This window comes from Plecotus auritus, assembly GCF_963455305.1.
Source record: "Plecotus auritus genome assembly, chromosome: 4".
In the NCBI taxonomy this organism is placed as follows: Eukaryota; Metazoa; Chordata; class Mammalia; order Chiroptera; family Vespertilionidae; genus Plecotus; species Plecotus auritus.
Window position 1 is genome coordinate 9,935,065 of NC_137775.1, and position 18,927 is coordinate 9,953,991.

The 18,927-nt window shown below is 43.6% G+C and overlaps 1 protein-coding gene across 3 annotated transcripts in view; it reads right to left on the bottom strand.

Annotated features, from left to right (window-relative positions):
- The window catches only part of MTHFD1L (methylenetetrahydrofolate dehydrogenase (NADP+ dependent) 1 like), a 167,443-nt gene that overhangs the window by 134,699 nt on the left and 13,817 nt on the right, over window positions 1-18,927 (bottom strand). For all 3 annotated transcript variants that reach the window (XM_080667109.1, XM_080667110.1, XM_080667108.1), the window contains exons 7-8: window positions 18,532-18,668; window positions 6,265-6,376 (exon numbers count right to left, since the gene is read on the bottom strand). In XM_080667109.1, the coding sequence (XP_080523235.1) occupies window positions 6,265-6,376; window positions 18,532-18,668 (249 nt within the window). The remainder of the gene's footprint in view (window positions 1-6,264; window positions 6,377-18,531; window positions 18,669-18,927) is intronic.

The following is an 18,927-nucleotide window of genomic DNA, read 5'->3' on the forward strand; positions in this document are numbered from 1 at the left end:
TGTTTGCTTTGTTTGCATCACTAGCGATCTGATCGGAAGGTCTTGTCCAACCACTGCGGAAAAGAGCTATGCTTTCCTCATTCTTATCTCTCTCCTTAAATGATGGAAATACAGGGGAAAAGCTACATTCTAGGAACTGGTATCAATTTAGAAATGTATGTTCCCGGAACAGAATCACAAATACCCATGTGAATAAAGAATATTTTGCCTGCGAATTACACAGTGAATAATTCCTCCCGTAATCTCAAACACGGCCTTCCATGCAATAGAATGTGGCTAACATAAAAAGGACTTTAAAACAACACGAAATATACATGTATTTTAAGTCTTGGAAGAATCTCACAGGAACCAGTATTTCTCTTTTTGAAGGAAGTTATCTGAGTTTCAGTAATGCTTTTATATCATATTGTTTTCTTTTCCTTCTACTATCGTCCAACCAATAAAATTAAGCGTAATGCTTTTTTAGTGGAAAAATACAAGATGGTTATCTCAAGGTGACAAGATCAAAAGTTACTGTCACTTTCTTCTGTGCTATTTCATACTTCACAAAATTTCTAACACGAACAACTTTCTTTTGTAGTACGATCGATGCATCTTAAAACTAACTTAAAAATTCTGAATCCAGAGAATTCAAAGCAATTAAGATGGTAACTTGGACAAATTAGGAATACATCCTTAATAAATTTCATCTACAGAGAACGCGGAAAGGAAATCATTATCTCACCCGCTGCCTGTACGGAGGGTGGGCCCCACCCAGAGGGCTGTCTACATTGGCCTGTGAGTCCAGCCAGTGTCCCATCCCAAACCAAATGGGTCTTTTCACCTCCACTAAACACTCCCCATTCACTCATGGCCCCTCCAGGGACAAGTCAATGAATCACTTTAAAGACAGCCTTTCGCTCTAACCAGTTTGGCTCAGTGGATAGAGCGTCGGCCTGCGGACTCAAGGGTCCCAGGTTCGATTCCGGTCAAGGGCATGTACCTTGGTTGAGGGCACATCCCTAGTGGGGAGTGTGCAGGAGGCAGCTGATCGATGTTTCTCTCTCATGATGTTTCTAACTCTCTATCCCTCTCCCTTCCTCTCTGTGAAAAATCAATAAAAAATATATTTAAAAGACAGCCTTTCATTCATAATCTATACTAATAAAGGATAATATGCTAATTAGACCTGATAGACTGAACATCTTCTGGACGTCATTCCGGAGGTCCTTCCTGACAAAGCCGGGGCCCGGAGGAAGCCGCCCGGGGTCCCGGGTGCCTGTGGCCGGCCAGAGGGAGGGAAGCCTGGATCCTGGGTGTGGGGGCCAAGGTTAGGGGCGATCAGGCAGCAGGCAAGCAGTTAGGGGCAATCAGGCAGGCAGGCAGAGTGGTTAGGGGCAATCAGGCAGGTAGGCAGGCGAGTGGTTAGGAGCCAGCAGTCCCAGATTGCAAGAGGGATGTCCCGGATTGTGAGAGGGTGCAGGCCAGGCTGAGGGACCGCCCTCCCCCCTGCCCCATACCTCCGCTGCACGAATTTCATGCACCGGCCTCTAGTTTGTATTATAATAACCAAACTTTCCACGATAAGAAAATTTAAGGCTAAAGTGTTACAATACTTTCCTTGGAAATCAGCACAGGCCTTTTCTGACAGGAGCTGTTTTGAGGCCAGTTGGGAATTTTGCCAGAATAAATGAGTGTGGGGGCGGGGGCCATGGGGCATTCTGCAGTCTCCCTGCCATCTCTGTTACATGGAAACGCTTCAGCTTATTTTGCAATCTGGCCAAGGGCACCCTTCTTATAAAACATGTGCTGAATAACCCATAGACTGAAATCTAATATTTTCTCCTCCTCCCAGGAGAAAAAGTCACCAAAAAAATTTATGTGAAAGTTTGAAAATAGAAAGAGCTAAAAATTACAAATTAGTAAAGATGAACTGTTAAAAAAAAAACCATGATTAGCTTTTAAGTGAAATATACCAACTTAAGTTAATGTATTAAGTTAAATACATTAACAGTAAAAGGCAATAAATAAAATTTCAGTACAACTTTTGTGACTATGCTCAAGAATTTCTCACTTAAGACACCTGAACTACACTAATAATTGCATTACTATTTTAAAAAAGAATACAATGTAAAGATCTTCAAAGAAAGGGTTAAAAACTAGTATTAATTATATAAGCAGCCCTTTTGAAATCACTGAAACGAAATTAAGAAAAAATTGATACAGACTTGTTTATTCTAAATGGCTGAGCCTTTAAAAAGAAAAAGAAAGAAAAGCACTAAATAATATATTGTATTGAGAACTAATTAAATTTTGAAATAAAAAAAAACAAATGGCAAAAATATATCTCAGGGGTAGATCCAAAACATCTAGAATTTCCAAAAAAGAAAGAAAAAATTAAGGAAAATGGTAATAGATACAATGGATTTTAGAATTAAAGTTCAAAAGTCATAAGCAAACATTCCAACTCTAATAGGATAATGATTAAAATACACACATGCCCAATTTCTCTAAAGCTGCGTTCTTACACTCCCAGAATCTCACTGGAACTCTTCCTTCCTTGTGCTTGATTTCTCACATATAAACTTTCACTCCGCTGACATGAGTTACTCTGTGTGCTGGTGTGACACTAATGAAATGGAGTGAGAAAGTGGGCCAACATTTATTGGCAGCTCCTATGAAAGAGGCATGGCACATGAGGAGGCATCTCTTCATTCCTCCCAACCACCTTGCTCCCCTCGTGCCCACAAGGACAATGACGAACACAGAGCTTAGGTTATTTGCCCAAAGTCACCCAAGTCTATTGATACAATGCATTAAGAGTTAAACCAAAAAACTCTCATCTGAGTCAATCAATGCTGACCCCAAATTCCATTCCCTCTCTATTGTATGTCCTTCAGATTCCTAAGAGGGAAGGCTCAGTCCCCTAGGGTCCCTCAGCTCATTAGCATGAACACTGGGATGCAGCCCAGGGTTCTGCCCCTACGCCACACTAACTACAGTTATGTTTGCTTAAAATGATGCCATCAACTATTCTGACCCACAAAATTGCTGTTTTAATACTGTTCTCTGGGCCCAAGCCATAAGACCCGTTTCCCCTTTGTCTCGTTTGGTACATCAGGAAATAAGTCCTAATATTGGGGTACAAATGGTCTTGCTTTAGCAAACATAGCACTACAAAATCACAGCCCACTTCTTTCAAAACTTGAAATAATTTTTTTAATAAAAAAAATCCTTATAACTAGGAAACTGAACATTGCTATGTCCCTGTTTTTGTTTTCTTTATAAAAATAAATTTTGATTGATTTCAGAGAGGAAGGGGAAGGGAGAGAGAGATAGAAACATCAATGATGAAAGAGAATCACTGATCAACTGCCTCCTGCATACCCCCACCAGGAGCTGAGCCTGCAACCTGGGCCTGTGCCCTGACCAGGAACTGTGACCTCCTGGTTCATAGGTCGACGCTCAACCATTGAGCCATGCTGGCTGGACCGTTTTAAATCTAAACAGATTCCAGCCATAGAAGAGCGAACAGATCCAACAAGGTAGGTGTAATCGTTTACTGAACACTGCTTCTAGGATATCAACCTTCAGGAAAACGCCTCCAGAGATCAGATATTCCATACAATGCCTCTACCGAATTACCTCATCGTAAATCATCATATCCCATCTAATTTTACAGGGAGGGAGGGAGTAGGGAAACCCTGTACCATTAAGATAAGCATAAAAATTTCATTAAAAAACCCTGCCTTCAGTCAATCACAAATTTATTAAAAATTCTTTTGTTCTTGAGTTTAAATAAAAGCATTTTTCCTTTTAATAATAATTGAAAAAGTCTATTCACTTTTTTCAAAGGGGGAAGATTATATAAAAGGGGGTCTTCTACCAATTTACTCATAGATTAAATTTTCATACTAATCAAAGTTGTTAAAATTAAAACTTTGACTAATGAGGAATGCATGCTATTGTAAACAGTACAGGCTGGAAAATGTTCATCCATTGCATCCGCACAGTGTTTTTCATCTTTGACTTTGCCCTGCCAGTCCTGCTTTTAAGTGGAAGACAAATTCAAAAAATGTCTCTAAATCTACAGCTAACTTAAAACTGCAATCGGAGTGTAATTCTGAGCTGAGCCCACATTAAGTCACTCATCCAGCACTCAATATTAACTGAGCACTTACAATGTGTCGGCACTATTCTGGACTCTGGGCGTGTGAAAACAAGAAAACTGCTGAACCAGATAAATAAAGGTCCTACAAAGAAATTTATTAATAAGGCAAAGTTTCACTAATAAAACATGTCACCTTCATAAAATCATGGGTCTCAAAGGGATTCCAAAAGAACATGGAGGAAGCCTGGCCAGTGTTTCTCAGTGGTTGGGCGTTGACCTATGAACCAAGAGTTCATGGTTCGATTCCCAGTCAGGGTACATGACTGGGAATCGGGTTGTGGGCTAGATCCCCAGTGTGGGGCATGCAGGAGGCAGCTGATCAATGATTCTCTCTCAATCAATGATTCTCTCTCATCCTTGATGTTTCTATCTCTCCCTCCCTCTCACTTCCCCTCTGAGATAAATAATAGTATATTTTTTAAAAAGGGAGAGAGAATATGGAAGTAGATGGAAGTAGACTCTCCTTCCATGCTTTTCATAACATATTATTTTCTTTTCATTCTATATACCCCATAATTCAGCCAGAATTATGAAAATATTGTCCTAAATATATAAACTCTAATAAAAAACGGGAAGTAAATATTACACAAAGAAACGTTCATTTTAAAAAGTAATGTCATAACTTACTTTCCAACAAGGATTCTGAGGAGAGGGGCAAATCTGCTCCATCTACCATTTTATGGGCTCGGTAATTATTTTTTCAGGGAAAAAAAGTGATATCCAGAGACTACATTTATTTCAAAGAAGTTATTTAGAGGATGCCTATTTGCTATATAAAAAAAAAAAAAAGCCATATCCCAATTCATATTGTATTGCACCTAATAGCTGCATTCATCTATGTGCTCTTCACCCAAGAGCTGAGTGCACAAGCACTCTGGGAAATTCCTGAGCATCTATCTTCCCTTCTCCTCCCCAATCCACCCCACCCCCTTCAGCCTAAGGGGTTTTTAATCTGATTGCTTAATTCTGAGAGGAGCCACATTTCCTGGCGGAGAAGATCCAATATTTCTCTTTGAAGAAATAGTTATATGAATGTCAATAATGCTTTTCATGTCATATATTTTCTTTTCATTCTACATATCCCATAAAATTAAGTTGAATGCTTTTTGAATGAAAAGATGTAAAATGGTTCTGTTGAGGTGACTAGGTCAGAAGTTATTTTTATTTTCTCCTGGATACTATTCTCTAAGGTTTCAAGATCAAGAACCCCAGTGTGGTACTGGCAAGATGGGAGAGGGGACTTTGGCCCAAGTTCTGACCAGCTCTGGAGAAAAACAGCGCTGTGCTCCAGGCCCACTCAGGAGAGTCCCTCGCTTCATACTGAAATTTGGAGGCCACGGGTAGCAAGGAAGGAGGGTTCCTTCGCCTCCCCTTGCCAGTATCTCTGCCTCTACATGTCACTCAGGGACCTGAGGCGGGCTGAGTGTGGCCCAGAGCTTCCTTGGCCTCTGTCTTTCTCTGAGTGAGAGAAGGATACCTCCTGGGGGCCTTCGCCTACTGCTGCCTGGCTGGTGCCCTGGTGCTGGCACAGCTTGAGCTCCCCTAACCGGGGGCCTGGTGTGATCCGGCATTCCTGGCTGCCTTGGTGAAACACCATCAAATATCAGCACCAATCCTAACACCACCTCTGAGGTGCCTTTAGGGGGTTCATTGCAAGGGGAAACCTGGGAGACACGAGGGCTGGCCTCCGTTTTCCATCCCTCCTGGCCACTGTTTTCATGTTGAGGTTTGGCTGAGATGTGTTTGGAAGGAAGGATTCTGGTGCTTTTTAAAAGACCGCGAAACCACGATCTCTAGCTGACCTCACCCATGTACAAATCATCTGCTTTAGGCCACAGCCGACTTGACGGCTGGATGCTGGAGGCCGGCGGGGGAGGAGGCGGAGGCAGCCGCTGCATTTGGCCTCTTGGCTTCTCTTTGGCGGACAATGTGGTTCCCGTATCAGTAACCCGAAAGGCGGGCACATCAACACGCAGTTTCTCCCCTGTGCCCGCATACCGGCAAGGACCAGCAAACATTTCAGGAACATACTCTTTTGAATAAGGTTAACGTGTTTTGTAACAATCACACCTGTTTTTTATCAGCAGCCCGGCACCTATTTTAACACAATTTACCTGAGAGCAAGTCATGGGAACAGTTGAGAACAATCGTTTCTGGTTGTATCCAAGAAAGGGGAACTTCTTCTGGCTTGGGCGAGCCTAAGACCACAATGTCAGCCTCTTGAAGCTGGGAAAAGAAAAACACCACACAGGGTTCAATCTGCTGAATAAAGACATGACTAGCGATTGTCTTTTACGTGTTTTCACCGCTCACTGCAACATCAAGTAAAGGGCGAGGCCAAAGAAAACTACGATGGAAGGCGGAGATGGACGGGGGAGCTGGGGTGGGGGGCACCCTGAGTCACACAGTGGCTTAGGAGGAACACAGGGGCTGTTGTACTGGGGCCACTTGAAGATGTGACCAGAGCAGGGAGCCTCTGGCCTATACGATTGAACAATCAAAATCAGAGCCATATGGAGCTTGTACTAGATGTATGGGAGGATTGTCAAAAGCTCGAGAAAGGATCTCATTTTTCTTGAGGCCTTGGTTAGTCTCGTGAAAAACTGTGTGTTTTTTGTTGTTGTTGTTGTTGTTGTTTTTTAAAGAAAAAGGAAAGAATGAAACCACTACTACAACACACATTTATCTCGTCGGTTCCATTCGAATTCTGCCAACACAGTGCTGGAGGAATGTGTCTGCTAGGAAGGTCACACCTAGAGGGAGGGTAAGCAGGTGGCTCTGAGCTCAACCAAAGAATGACCACCTGTCCCCGCACCAACGAAGCAACCGAGGATCTAAAACGGGATCTGTGTGTGCAGGGGCAGAGGGGAAGAAGGAATCCTAGATCCTTGGGGGTAAATGGCTGCACCTGCACCTGTCCACTCGGGGCTGCCAATATCTCACTGACTACCCCACATATGTGAGGGCGGCCTTCCTATACCCATTTAGCAGATAAGGAAACTGAGGCTCAGCAGGTGTACGTATCTCTCTATACGTCTTGTTCAGAATCCTCTCTGAGGTAGAAAGAGAGGGAAGCTGCCTGCCCTCTGCTTTCCAGACCCCATGCCCTGCCACCACCATCCCCCAACCACCCGGTAAACAGACGTGCTCCACACACCCTCCTCGAATCTCAGCTTGGACAGGCTGATCCCTGAGGATCTCGAGGGAGAACTAAGCCAGCTCCTCAGCCTGAGAGTTGTAACACCTTCTGGGCAAGAGACCTTGTCAGCTAAAGTCTCTTCGGCCTCTTGGGACCAGAGGCGGCAGCGAGGGGAAGCAAACCATGACCGTCGTACCTGGCTTATGAACAAAATGGCCAAGGTCCAGGGCAGCTCCAAGCTCCCGACACAGGAGAAGCACAGCAACAATGTAAACGCATGTCTTTTCAAAGCGCCGACAAAGCCAAGATCAATTTGCTCATGCAAATAGGACCAAGTGAATGAACAGTCACTGAGCAACACTAATGAGGCAAACAAGTGCTTGAGCTTCCCGGTCTCGTACTTCATTAAGGCACAGGAAGAAGAACGAGTTCACCGAAACGGTTCTCAGCGAATGGAGTGCATGAATCACGTTAAAAAGACAAGTCCCTGCTGAAACAACCATTCTCTCCTCATGCTCCATGGCCACAGCACGGCAAGACGAAATTAAGATGTTTAAAGCCAACACTAGCAACAATCTGGTGTTAATGCCACACGTGCTCTCTTCAGATAGATCTAAAAAGCAGCCAGACTTTAGGGCGATGTTCTATTTCGGGGGGAAAGGTGTTCTTATGGAAAGAGGATGTCACATCTGAGTAAGAAAATGCACCTCTTCCTTTACCTGCACCAGAGCAGACATTCAACTACAGTGAGTCTCAAGAGAAACACAAAGGTTCAACGCTGCTGAAAAGGACCCGCAGGTAAGAAACACCATTTTTGCTCTATTTTCATGCACAATAGCAGCAAAAACAGAACACGTTAAAACATCTATAAACAGTTAACATGTATAAGACTGAAACGTTCGTTTTTGGAAAAAGCCAAGGATCACAGGTTCACGCAAATCCCCTAAGAACACTTAGTTTCCTACACGTGGTGTCCTCGGTGCAACCTGTTCTTTTCATTACCTATAAATCTCGGCAATCTCATCCGACCCCTCGCCTCCGGACCCAAACTCAGCTCTGCAATGGGCTGTGCTCAGCAGCAGCTGGGGACACGTGGTCCCACAGAGCAAGGACGAAAACCTCCTCCCTTAGCAATGATCACATCATAGCTGCTAATTCTTTCTGGAAGGGACAAGTGCTAGATGCTTACATCAATAAATAACCCCCCGAGGACCAGGGGAGATTTTAATGAGCTAAAATTCAAGGAGAATTATCGTCGCGCTGGCAGTTCCTACTTTCCTCCTCCCCCATGGGGAAGACCCTGGCCAGGGCCTGGCTTGAAACTTTACCTCATAACAAAATATTGCTTTCTCTGCTGAGCATCGAGTAGAAGCAGCTTAAAGAGAACGCCCATTCCCCAGGCATTAGACCAAATGTTAAAACAATAGCAAGACGCAGCTATGCAGACATTTAACGCGGAGCATATGGGAGCCGAGGGGCGGACCAGAGGGTTTAGATAACATGAAATATGTTTTTCTTTAACTCATTGATTTTTAAGGGGGGTGGGGGATGAGTGTCAGAACATGGAGAGGGAGGAAAGATGTGATTTGCAAGGTTATAAGGAACATCATAATTTTGCAATTAGCCAACAAAATGCATTTTAAAATTTAAACTGTAGGAAGTACAGCCACCGCCTCACCCTCCTCGGCTAGAGGACGGAATTAGCCTTCTGCCGTCGCTGTGTTTCAAAAGGGTGCATTTGAAAATCTATGGTATGAGGATTGCATATACTGTATACCAGAACCTGGGATGGGTTTAAAAAACAAACAAACAAAAAAAAGGATGAGAGATATTTTTGAAGAATTGTGGTTTATAGTACCCAGGACTATGAAAGCTGTTTCTTCATCCTTCCCAAGTTATCAGCAGAGTTCAGTAAATAATGTTCAAAATGAAGACCAGCACTTAAAAAATCGACAGCAGGTGCTCTCTCCAGCCAAGACGGGGTTCTACAACTTGAGCAGAGTAAGAGACCCAGGCTCCTTCAGGGGACACACTCCTTCACCTGCCATTCTCGAGGGCCACTGGGGGCAGCCACTGAGGCCGCCGAGGGCTTAAAAATAAAGTCCCTGCCTCAGAGGTCAGAGCTGCAGCTTTAAGATGGAGCGGGCAGGGCAAACCTCTGGGCAGGAAAGGAAACGAATAAACGCTCAGTTCCTACTTCTCTTGCCCACACAGACTGGGAAGTCCGTTTACTAGTATTTAACGTCTGGGCAGACCCCGGCATTCTGGATCAGGCCCTGTGTGTCGGCTGGGCAGCTGTCCCACGGGGACATAAAGGAGGGCCCCCATGGGAGGGAGGTGGTCCCTCACTTGTTCTTTCACTTTCAGTGAACCGGGACACAGGGTGGTTTGTGTGAGCCCCTTGAGGATTTCTTGACTATCTAGTGGCAAAGTCCTAAAAAAGTAGGTGTTTTTCTTTTTTTTCTTTTTCTAAATATATATATATTTTTTTATTGATATTTTACAGAGAGGAAGGGAGAGGGATAGAGAGCTAGAAACATCGATGAGAGAGAAGCATCGATCAGCTGCCTCCTGCACACCTCCCACTGGGGATGTGCCTGCAACCAAGGTACATGCCCTTGACCGGAATCGAACCTGGGACCTTTCAGTCCGCAGGCCGACGCTCCATCCACTGAGCCAAACCGGTTTCGGCAGTGTTTTTCTTTTTTAATGAAATGTCACTTTTTTCCAGTAAGTGCCCAATTTCCAAATTTGCTGACCTTTTCTTGGTAACAGACAAGTAGCTGTCAGACGGTTGAACCCCCTTACACCATCCGAAATGTTTTAGGAAGATTGTTCTGGAAGCCGGGTGGAGTATGGGTCGGAGGTGTCGGGGGGAGGCTGGGGAAGCGCGATACTGAAATATGAAAGAGGAGACGGACTGGAGCAGGGGATGATCAGGAAGGAGGGGGCCACAGGTTGGGGTACCTCAACGTACGGATGTAGTTAAAACCGGCAGCTGGGAGAAGAGCTCTGAGGGGAGCAGGAAGGATGGAAGAAAGGGGGTTAACGGACTTGCCTGGGGAGGACTCCTCTTAAGTGGTAAGTGAAGAGGAGCACACGATGCCTGTGGTGGGGCCCAGGCGCGAGGACAGGGGGTGGCTGACAGGTCTGAGAGATGCCCAATGACCAGGCAAGCTAACTGCACAAAGACCCACTTCTGGCCATTAGGAACTCCTCAGTGACTTTACCACAGAAAAGGGCACGGGCAAGTGCGCCGGGGAAACGCTTGCCATGTGAGTGGAGTGTGTTCCCCGCAAACAAAGCTTTCATTCGGGCAGAGTTTCCATGAGCAGAGACCCTGTTTCTACATGAATTATTCTCACTTAGAATGTTTAATTCTTTGAGTTAAATGAACTTCTATTGTAGGATTATTGCTTCGTACCTATGGATCCTTAGCCACATTTCCCTGAAATGTAAGCACACTATCAAAAAAAAAAAAAATGTTAAAATAGCTGCGGAAATACTTTAAAATAGGAATGTCAAACCACTTCATTCAGATGTTGCAATAGTTTGGCAAGATACGAGAAGGACAATTTCAGCAAAAGCTAATTCCCCCAACTCATGCACACCAAGTGATCTCATCCTGGGAGAATTTTCCTTTCAGGAATGGGGTATGTATCTTTTTTCCACTCTCCTCCGTGATCAGTAGAACAGATTATTGGCCTCTAAAATTAAGACCTACCTTATGGTTATTTCATAAATCAGAAGGACTACAAGCCAAATGGACAGCGAGGGATTATGATTACAGCACTTATCTACCAAATTTCCCCCCCAAGGCTAATAAATGACCTTCCTTTTTCTAAATGTTCCTAAATTCACCTCTTACATCACCATTCAACATATTTACTGCTCAGTGTCTAAAATGATGGGAAAGACAGCTAATCCCTCTTCGAGTGACCTTCACACTCACCTAAGTTATAACAGATGATGAAAGGAAAATGCAACCTCCAATCTAGTAATGGATATACTTTGACTGATTCATCAAAAATACTTCCCTTCCTCACACCCTAGGACATAAAAAAGTCAGGCTGAGAGACAAAGACCCTACGTGTGCATGTATTTTGAGGGGGAGTCTAATAAGACAAAGACTCAAAACCATGGAGCACAAGAATAAAGAAATGCTCACATGACAGTTCCCACAGGAACACGAAGCAAGCCACGTGTGAGAGGCAGACAGCCCTCGAGATTTACATTTATGCTACTAACTACGAGCTTCAATGTCCACGACACCTTGAAGTTAATGCAAATGGATGTGGCTGTGGGAAATTAGCTTTGCATTTCCCGACACATTTATGCTCTCCAGTTCTGAACCTTGGATCCCACGTCGAGATTTCTGCATTCCACTTCCTTTGAGTAACTCTTGGGCCTCAGCTGCCTCCGCTGACAAGTGGTGGCGTGAGTAAGTAAGGCCCTGATCAGGCAGGAGCAACAGTGGAAAGGACAAGAGCTGACACCAAAGGTACCTGTAGGCCTTGAATACTATTCAAAACTCCATCAAAGAGAGCACAGGGCCTACATTACTCAGGTCACCTGGTCACACAATACGGAGGAACCTAGGTATTGACTCGGCACAAGATCTGTGGTGTCCCGGGGTCAGGGGCTATTTTCCCCCCATGCCAACAACAATGAGGCTATCCTGATCAGGGGGCACCCCCCTACCCCACCCTGCCCTCAGTAAGGTGGACGCTTTCCCTGAGGAATGAGCCTGGAGGGGTGGTGACAAACCTCAGCCTAGTTCAGCTTCCTTCTCTTAAAAGGGTGTCTGTGGGGTTATTAACTGTTGGCATAAAATAAAGGCAAACTCAACACAAGTCTAATGTCTGGGTCTTGGTCTCTCCGATGTTCCCCATCCAAGCTGTCAGGTACTTTGGGGTTTTAAAGATTAGTGATTGGACTTTACGCAATTATCTGGAATAAGAGTTGATGTGGGACAGTGACTAAAAACACAGGTGATGCCCCAGCTGGTTTGGCTCAGTGGATAGAGCGTCGGCCTGCGGACTGAAGAGTCCCAGGTTCGATTCCGGTCAAGGGCATGTACCTTGGTTGCGGGCACATCCCCAGTAGGGGTTGTGCAGGAGGCAGCTGATCGATGTTTCTCTCTCATCGATGTTTCTAACTCTCTATCCCTCTCCCTTCCTCTCTGTAAAAATAATCAATAAAATATATAAAAAAATATATAAAATAAAAACACAGGTGATAGTGCCACCTCCATCATTTTAGATTTGTAGATGTTTAGAGTCTCTTTACTTCTCTGAGCCTCAGTTTTCTCACCTGTGCTATGGGGAGAATGAGACTCCTGCCTAACAGGATGACTGTTCAGAATCAGTGAGAAAACATAAAGGATAGTACGTGGTTCACAGTAACCACTAACCCGATTAATGTTAGCCACCATTATTGCCATTACAATATGTTACTAGCTTAAGTGTAACCTCTCCTGTTAAAAAAATTATCCTGCTCATCAGAAACCTGAAAGGCCAGAAGACAGTAGAATGGCATACTTATAGTGCTGGAAGGAAAAAAAATCTGTCAACCGAGAATTCTATATCCAGCGAAACGGTATTTCAAATACACAAGGAAGAAATTAATTCATTTGCATATTAATAAAAGCGAAGGGAGGGCACTATCACCAGACTTGCCCTATAAAAAATGTGAACTGGATTCCTTCAGCCTGAAATGAAAGGACACTAGGGGGAGGACTACAAGCCATATGAAGAAAAAGAGATCTCTAGGAAAGCCAGTATTATAGTATTTTTGGTTTATAATTACACTTTTTATTATCTACAGGATTTAAAAGACAAATGCACTAACAATTATAAACATATTTTAAAAAAAGATTTATCATTTAACTCACTAATCTAGTCTAGTTTAATACCTAGGGTTTTTTCCTTTCCTATCTTTTTAAAAAATATATATTTTTATTGATTTCTGAGAGGAAGGGAGGAGGAGAGAGATAGAAAGATCAATGATAAGAGAGAATGACTGATTGGCTGCCTCTTGCACGCCCCCCTACTGGGGATGGAGCCCACAACCCGGGCATGTGCCCTTGACCAGAATCGAATCTGGCACCCTTTGGTCCCCAGGCTGACGCTCTATCCACTGAGCCAAACCAGCTAGGGCTTTCTTTCCTAACTTGAAAAAGCAGTTATTCTTTTTACAAGATTTCCTAGGTATAATACAAATATATTTAGAATTTTGCAATTCATTCTAAAGTCTTTTTTAAGCTATGCTACGTTCTGAATTTAAACTGGAATGACTGTGATAATTTAGCTTTGCTCAAAAAAAAAAAAAAAAAGACACTGACTCTTCAAATGTGAAAGACCTGTACTTTTTCTTTCTTCTGTTCGTTCTAGTTTTGAGGGTCTCCTTGCTCAGAAAGAGGAGAAACAAGAGCCTCAGAGAAAAACAAAAAAGACTGTTCTCTTATTTCTAGATTATTTCTTATACACGCAGCTGGAAGTGACGTGACTCGTCACAGCTGGAGGCCTTCGCATCGTGGTCCAGCTACGTCTAACACAGATACAGAAGCGGCTCTCAGGGGCGCGAGAAGGCCCTGCACACACAGAGCCTGAGTGCCTGGCACCCTCGTCCCTGGAGAGGGGGACCTCTCTGCCTCCCAAGGACTAAATGTGGAACAGTCTCTCACCTCGGATTGCTTTTGGCACCAGGGTGAACGGCTGAGAATTCTCATTGGGGTGAGGAAGAGGAAATCCCCACATCTAGGACAATTCTCACTGAGCGATGGCGCTGTCCCGGCCTCACATTGGGGACACTCCACTCCAGGGGCCTGGGAAGCTGAGTGTGGGGCTGGAGGAAGTGGGTTATTCCTTAGCCCTCTGCAAAAAGCACCACGCCCAGTGCTCTGCTCACTGACATCTGATAATCCACAGCTTGGGGCTCATGTGGACAAATGCCTAGACATTCTTCCCCTCCCCTCCCATAAATGCATAACACGCTTCACAGCTCAGACACAAGTCAGGAAACAGATTCTTAATTTTCAAGGATACACTCAGATAGGCATAAGCTATGAAGCTACCAAATACAGAAATCTACTGTTTTCTGTAGAACTCTTAAAGACAAATTTCGATTCCTCACACCCATGCTCCATGAAGATTTTACGTGTAATTGGTATCCAAAGTATATCCTTAGATTTAGGCAGGCTTGCAGACAAAGGATCCGTTTCTATATAACTAACGCGATATAAATGTTTCTCAAAATTGTAGGACCTGGAAGGAAAACAGAAACCCCCAGCAGACGTGATTTGAAATACTAGTAAAGTGGCTTCCGAAGAGCAGAGGAATCTCGGGAAGGCAGAGGGACCAGAGGGGAAGCTGGGCCTGGCCTAAGCTGAGCACCCGCTCTCTCTCTCTCTCTACCCGCCCTCTCCCTCTCGGACAGTGTCTTCTAGTTTTGCTTTGGTTTCGTGCCCTTGGCTTCCACAGACTGGGGGAAACCTCACAGACTGAGCGCCTCTCCTTCCCCCAGCCATGCAGTGGAAGCACGGGTACCAGGCTTCCAAGGAGGGAGGGATCCTGGATCCCGCTGGGGTTTATCTCCTTCGGATTTGATGGACCCACCTGCCTTTCTACATCGTGGATCAATTACACATCTGCATGGAGAAACTTGCCAATGGCTTTCCTGACTCACCGTAACAGCAGCCAAGCTGTTCATGTGAGTGTTAATCGGTGCCAAGGGCTGTGCTGAGCAAGCTTACACAATTACGGAATTATCACAGCAGCCCTATGAGGTAGGGAGTGTCACGGTCCTCATTCTACACACGAGGAGATGCGTTCACAGAAGTCCAGCAACAGCTAAGGCTTGAACCCAGAACTGTCTGCCACCAAGGCCCATGTTCTACTGCTTACCGAGGACACGGAGGCTGTGCCTGACTCCAAGCCTTCCAAGGTCCTACAGTTTTGAGGAACAATTACATCTCCACTACATGGTTAGAGCCGGCTGCCAAACGTGAAAGGCTGTACGGAGCTTAGGAGGTGGTAGATAGGACTCTAGTGTTACAGGATCACCCCCTGAGCCAGATACCCCCCACGCCCCTGGCATTGGAAATCCCCAACCAGACGGCCAGTAGGGATTCTTGTTCCATGCCAGGTACAAGTAAGCAGGTAAGAAATGCTTTTCAAAGATAATTTCCTTCGATCTAACCGCCATCAGCCTTTGCTTCCCCTTTCTTTCCCTAACACATCACGGCTGATACTGAGAAGCTAAATGGACAAGAACCTTAAAATGCACTATTATTCCTTGTTGGTGAAATTAGAAGACAAAAATCCCAACCTGTTGTTACAGGTATGCCTTCGATTTTTTTCACAGTGATGTTTTCCCAAGGATGTGGCAAGACCGGACAGAGCCTGTCCCACTTGGGTGCCCCAGGACGCTAACCCGTGCCTAGTTGTTCTTTGTACCACATTAACTGCCACCCTTTGACTCTGGTCGGTACAGGGCCCACTGACCCTCTGAAACAAGGCCCAGCAATGTATAGGGAGAGTGAGAAGTCAAAGGTCAGGCAGAAGCATGGAGACACAGTGGTGGGAAGGTGAGTGGCTGGTGACGTGCTAAGCACTAGCATGAAAAATGGGAAGATACAGGCTTTATCTCGCAGTAGAATGGGAGCCTGTCACAAGTACAGTAAGTAGCCAGGTAGAGGGGGCCAAACACCAGACCCCAAATAAACTTCAGAGACAAGTTGGGGAGCCCTGAACCTTTCTTTCCCTATTTTTCCCTACAAAGATGAAGCAATAAAAAGAGTGACAGTTGACAGGCTCTCAGATTACGGTGGTGCTGTTGTAAGGACCAAGGACGTAGAAAACAACATGTGTGCGCGACATGAGCGAATAGAGAGAACCTTCTCAGATTTATGAACACCGAAATGTAACCCAATTTCTGGATTCTCTAGGGAGTAAAGCTACTTAATCGTCCTCAAAGTTAGAGTGAGATTTATCCCAGGGAAGTCGGGTGATTTATTTCCATAATAAAAAAGTACTTTAAAAGATGTCTTTGTTTTTCAACAATACAGATACAACTAGCAAAAGTATCTGTGACAGCTGTGAAAACATTCAATTGCCAATGAAGGCATTTTTCTCTCTCACCACAGCTGTTCAGTTCAGGGCAAGGTTTATTTTCCTCTTCCACTAAGCTTCCAAATCAAAAATTCGGGGCTCTAAATTACAAAACACTGCCCTTGAATTTTCTTGAATAGGCTGCCATCATGTGGTGACTACTAAAAAGACACATTGGATTGAGTTCAATTACAAGATAAAATTCCTGAGCTGTCTTAAAACAAGAAGGAATTCAATAGGTTTGATCCACCTACTCCTCAAATGTGGTAAGTCTCAGGAGAGACACCAGCATTCCCTGGGCGGGACCACAACTTGCTTGTGTTCATTCTACAGCAACACGAGGAACCTGTACTTTTAGATTTTGTTCGGTGCTAATTTATTGTATTTAATGTGCTTTTAACTTGAATTTGCTTGATATTTGGGAAATGCACTGTGATTTTTTTAAATTAAAAAATGTATTTACTATTTAAGACCTGGAAGTAAAATAGTAATAATATTACACTCCTGGACACCCCACCCATCGCCCAGTTTAAGAAAAAAGACGCGACCAACACAAGCGAAGGTTCCCAGGTCTCCTTTCCATCCACAGCCACACTGTGGTTCCTGTGAATGGTTTTCCTGATTTCGTTCATACTACCATCCACTTCTTCACACTTTTACTCTCTAAGTCTGTAGTCCTAAAAATATATACTAGGTAACATTGCTTTGGACCTTACATAAGCGGCGTTCATGAAATGAGATATATCCTTCTTGCTTTTTTTCAATGAACACTGTTTTTAAAAGTTCTTCCACGGTGATATTTACAGCTCAAGTTTTCTTTCAAAATCGTCATTTTGGTCCTTGTGCTTCCATATACATTTTAGAATCAGCTTGTCAAATTCCACAAAACAATATTATGTCAGGATTTTGACTCAAATTTATGAATTAATTTGGGGAGAATTAGTATTTTGAAGATAGAGTCTTCCTATCCATGCTTTTATTTGGTCTTCTTAACGAATCTCATCAAAATTATATAATTTCTATCAAAAGGTCAGAAGTAAGTTTTGTTAAATATATTCCCAAGTACCTTATATTCTCATTACTATTAGAAATTGTATTTTTTTTTTAATTAATTTTCTAACTGGGTGTACTATTTAGAAACGCAATTGCGTTCTGCAAGTTCATTTTAAATTGAAGAAGCCAGCTGAACTCATTAATTCTCATAGTTTTTAACAGTAGATAACCATATCATGTAGGACTAAAGACAGTTGAGTATCTTCCTTTCCAATCATTATAAATTTTCTTCCTTTCTTTATATTACAGCTTGTCTAGGAATTCCTATATACTGTTAATTAGGAATACCGACAACAGGTACCCTTTGTCTTTCCTACTTTTAAAAGAAATATTCTCTAATATTTCACTATTAAATGAGATACTTGCTCTAACTTTTTATAGACGTTTTAATGAATTAAGGAATTCCTTTAGATTCCTAGTCTAAGAGGTTCTCTAGAAAAATCTCATAAAGGATACTAGATTTTATCAAATGACTTTTCTTCACTTACTATGGTGAGATTAAGTTTTTAATTGATGATGTAGTGAATTACAGTAATAGATTTTCTGATGTTAAATGACCCTTTGTTCATTCCTAACATTGCTGGTGTTCTCTCTTTGTCTTGATTACTTTGGCTAATGGTGAATCTATGTTTTCTAGACTTTTCCAAGAACCAACTTTTGGCTTTGTTGATAATCTCTCATATATATTTGTTTTCTGTTTCATTAATCTATGCTCTTTACTGTTTTCATTCTTTGAGATTTTGTGCTGTTCCTTCTCCAACTTCTTAAATACATAGCCTATACATTCCCAGCCCCTCTCCTTTCCTTTTCTTTTCTTTTAAATGATTTTTTACAGAGAGGAAGGGAGAGGGAGAGAGAGTTAGAAACATTGATGAGAGAGAAACATCGATTAGTTGCCTCCTGCACACCCCCTACTGGGGATGTGCCCACAACCAAGGTACATGCCCTTGACTGGAATCGAACCTGGGACCTTGAGTCCGCAGGCGGACGCTCTATCCACTGAGCCAAACCGGTCAGGGCCCCTCTCCTTTTCTAATACAAGCATTTAAAGTTTTGTTTCTAACAGGTCTGATGCTTACCTTGCTTTGAAGCTGCGGTGTTTTCCACGGGGAGCTCATCGTCATGGACCCTTTTCGCTGGAACAGGCATTGTAGGGTGGCTTCCAGAGACCCATGGGCTCCTACTACCAAGATCTTCTTTCCATCTAAGCTGACACCTGCCCACCAGATGGAAATCGGTCTTACAACCCAAACATCAGAGCCTCCTACCATACAGCTTTACCATAAGGCACAACAACCTTTTAAAACTTGCTCCTCTGGGAACCAGCCTACAATGACAAAGCCATCATTTACTCTTTCTTTGCAGATTCGATGGCAGAGTGGCCATGAATCATCACCCTGATAACCCAAAGGATGAAAACCACTGTCTATATCAGGGGTCGGCAAACTGCGGCTCGCGAGCCACATGCGGCTCTT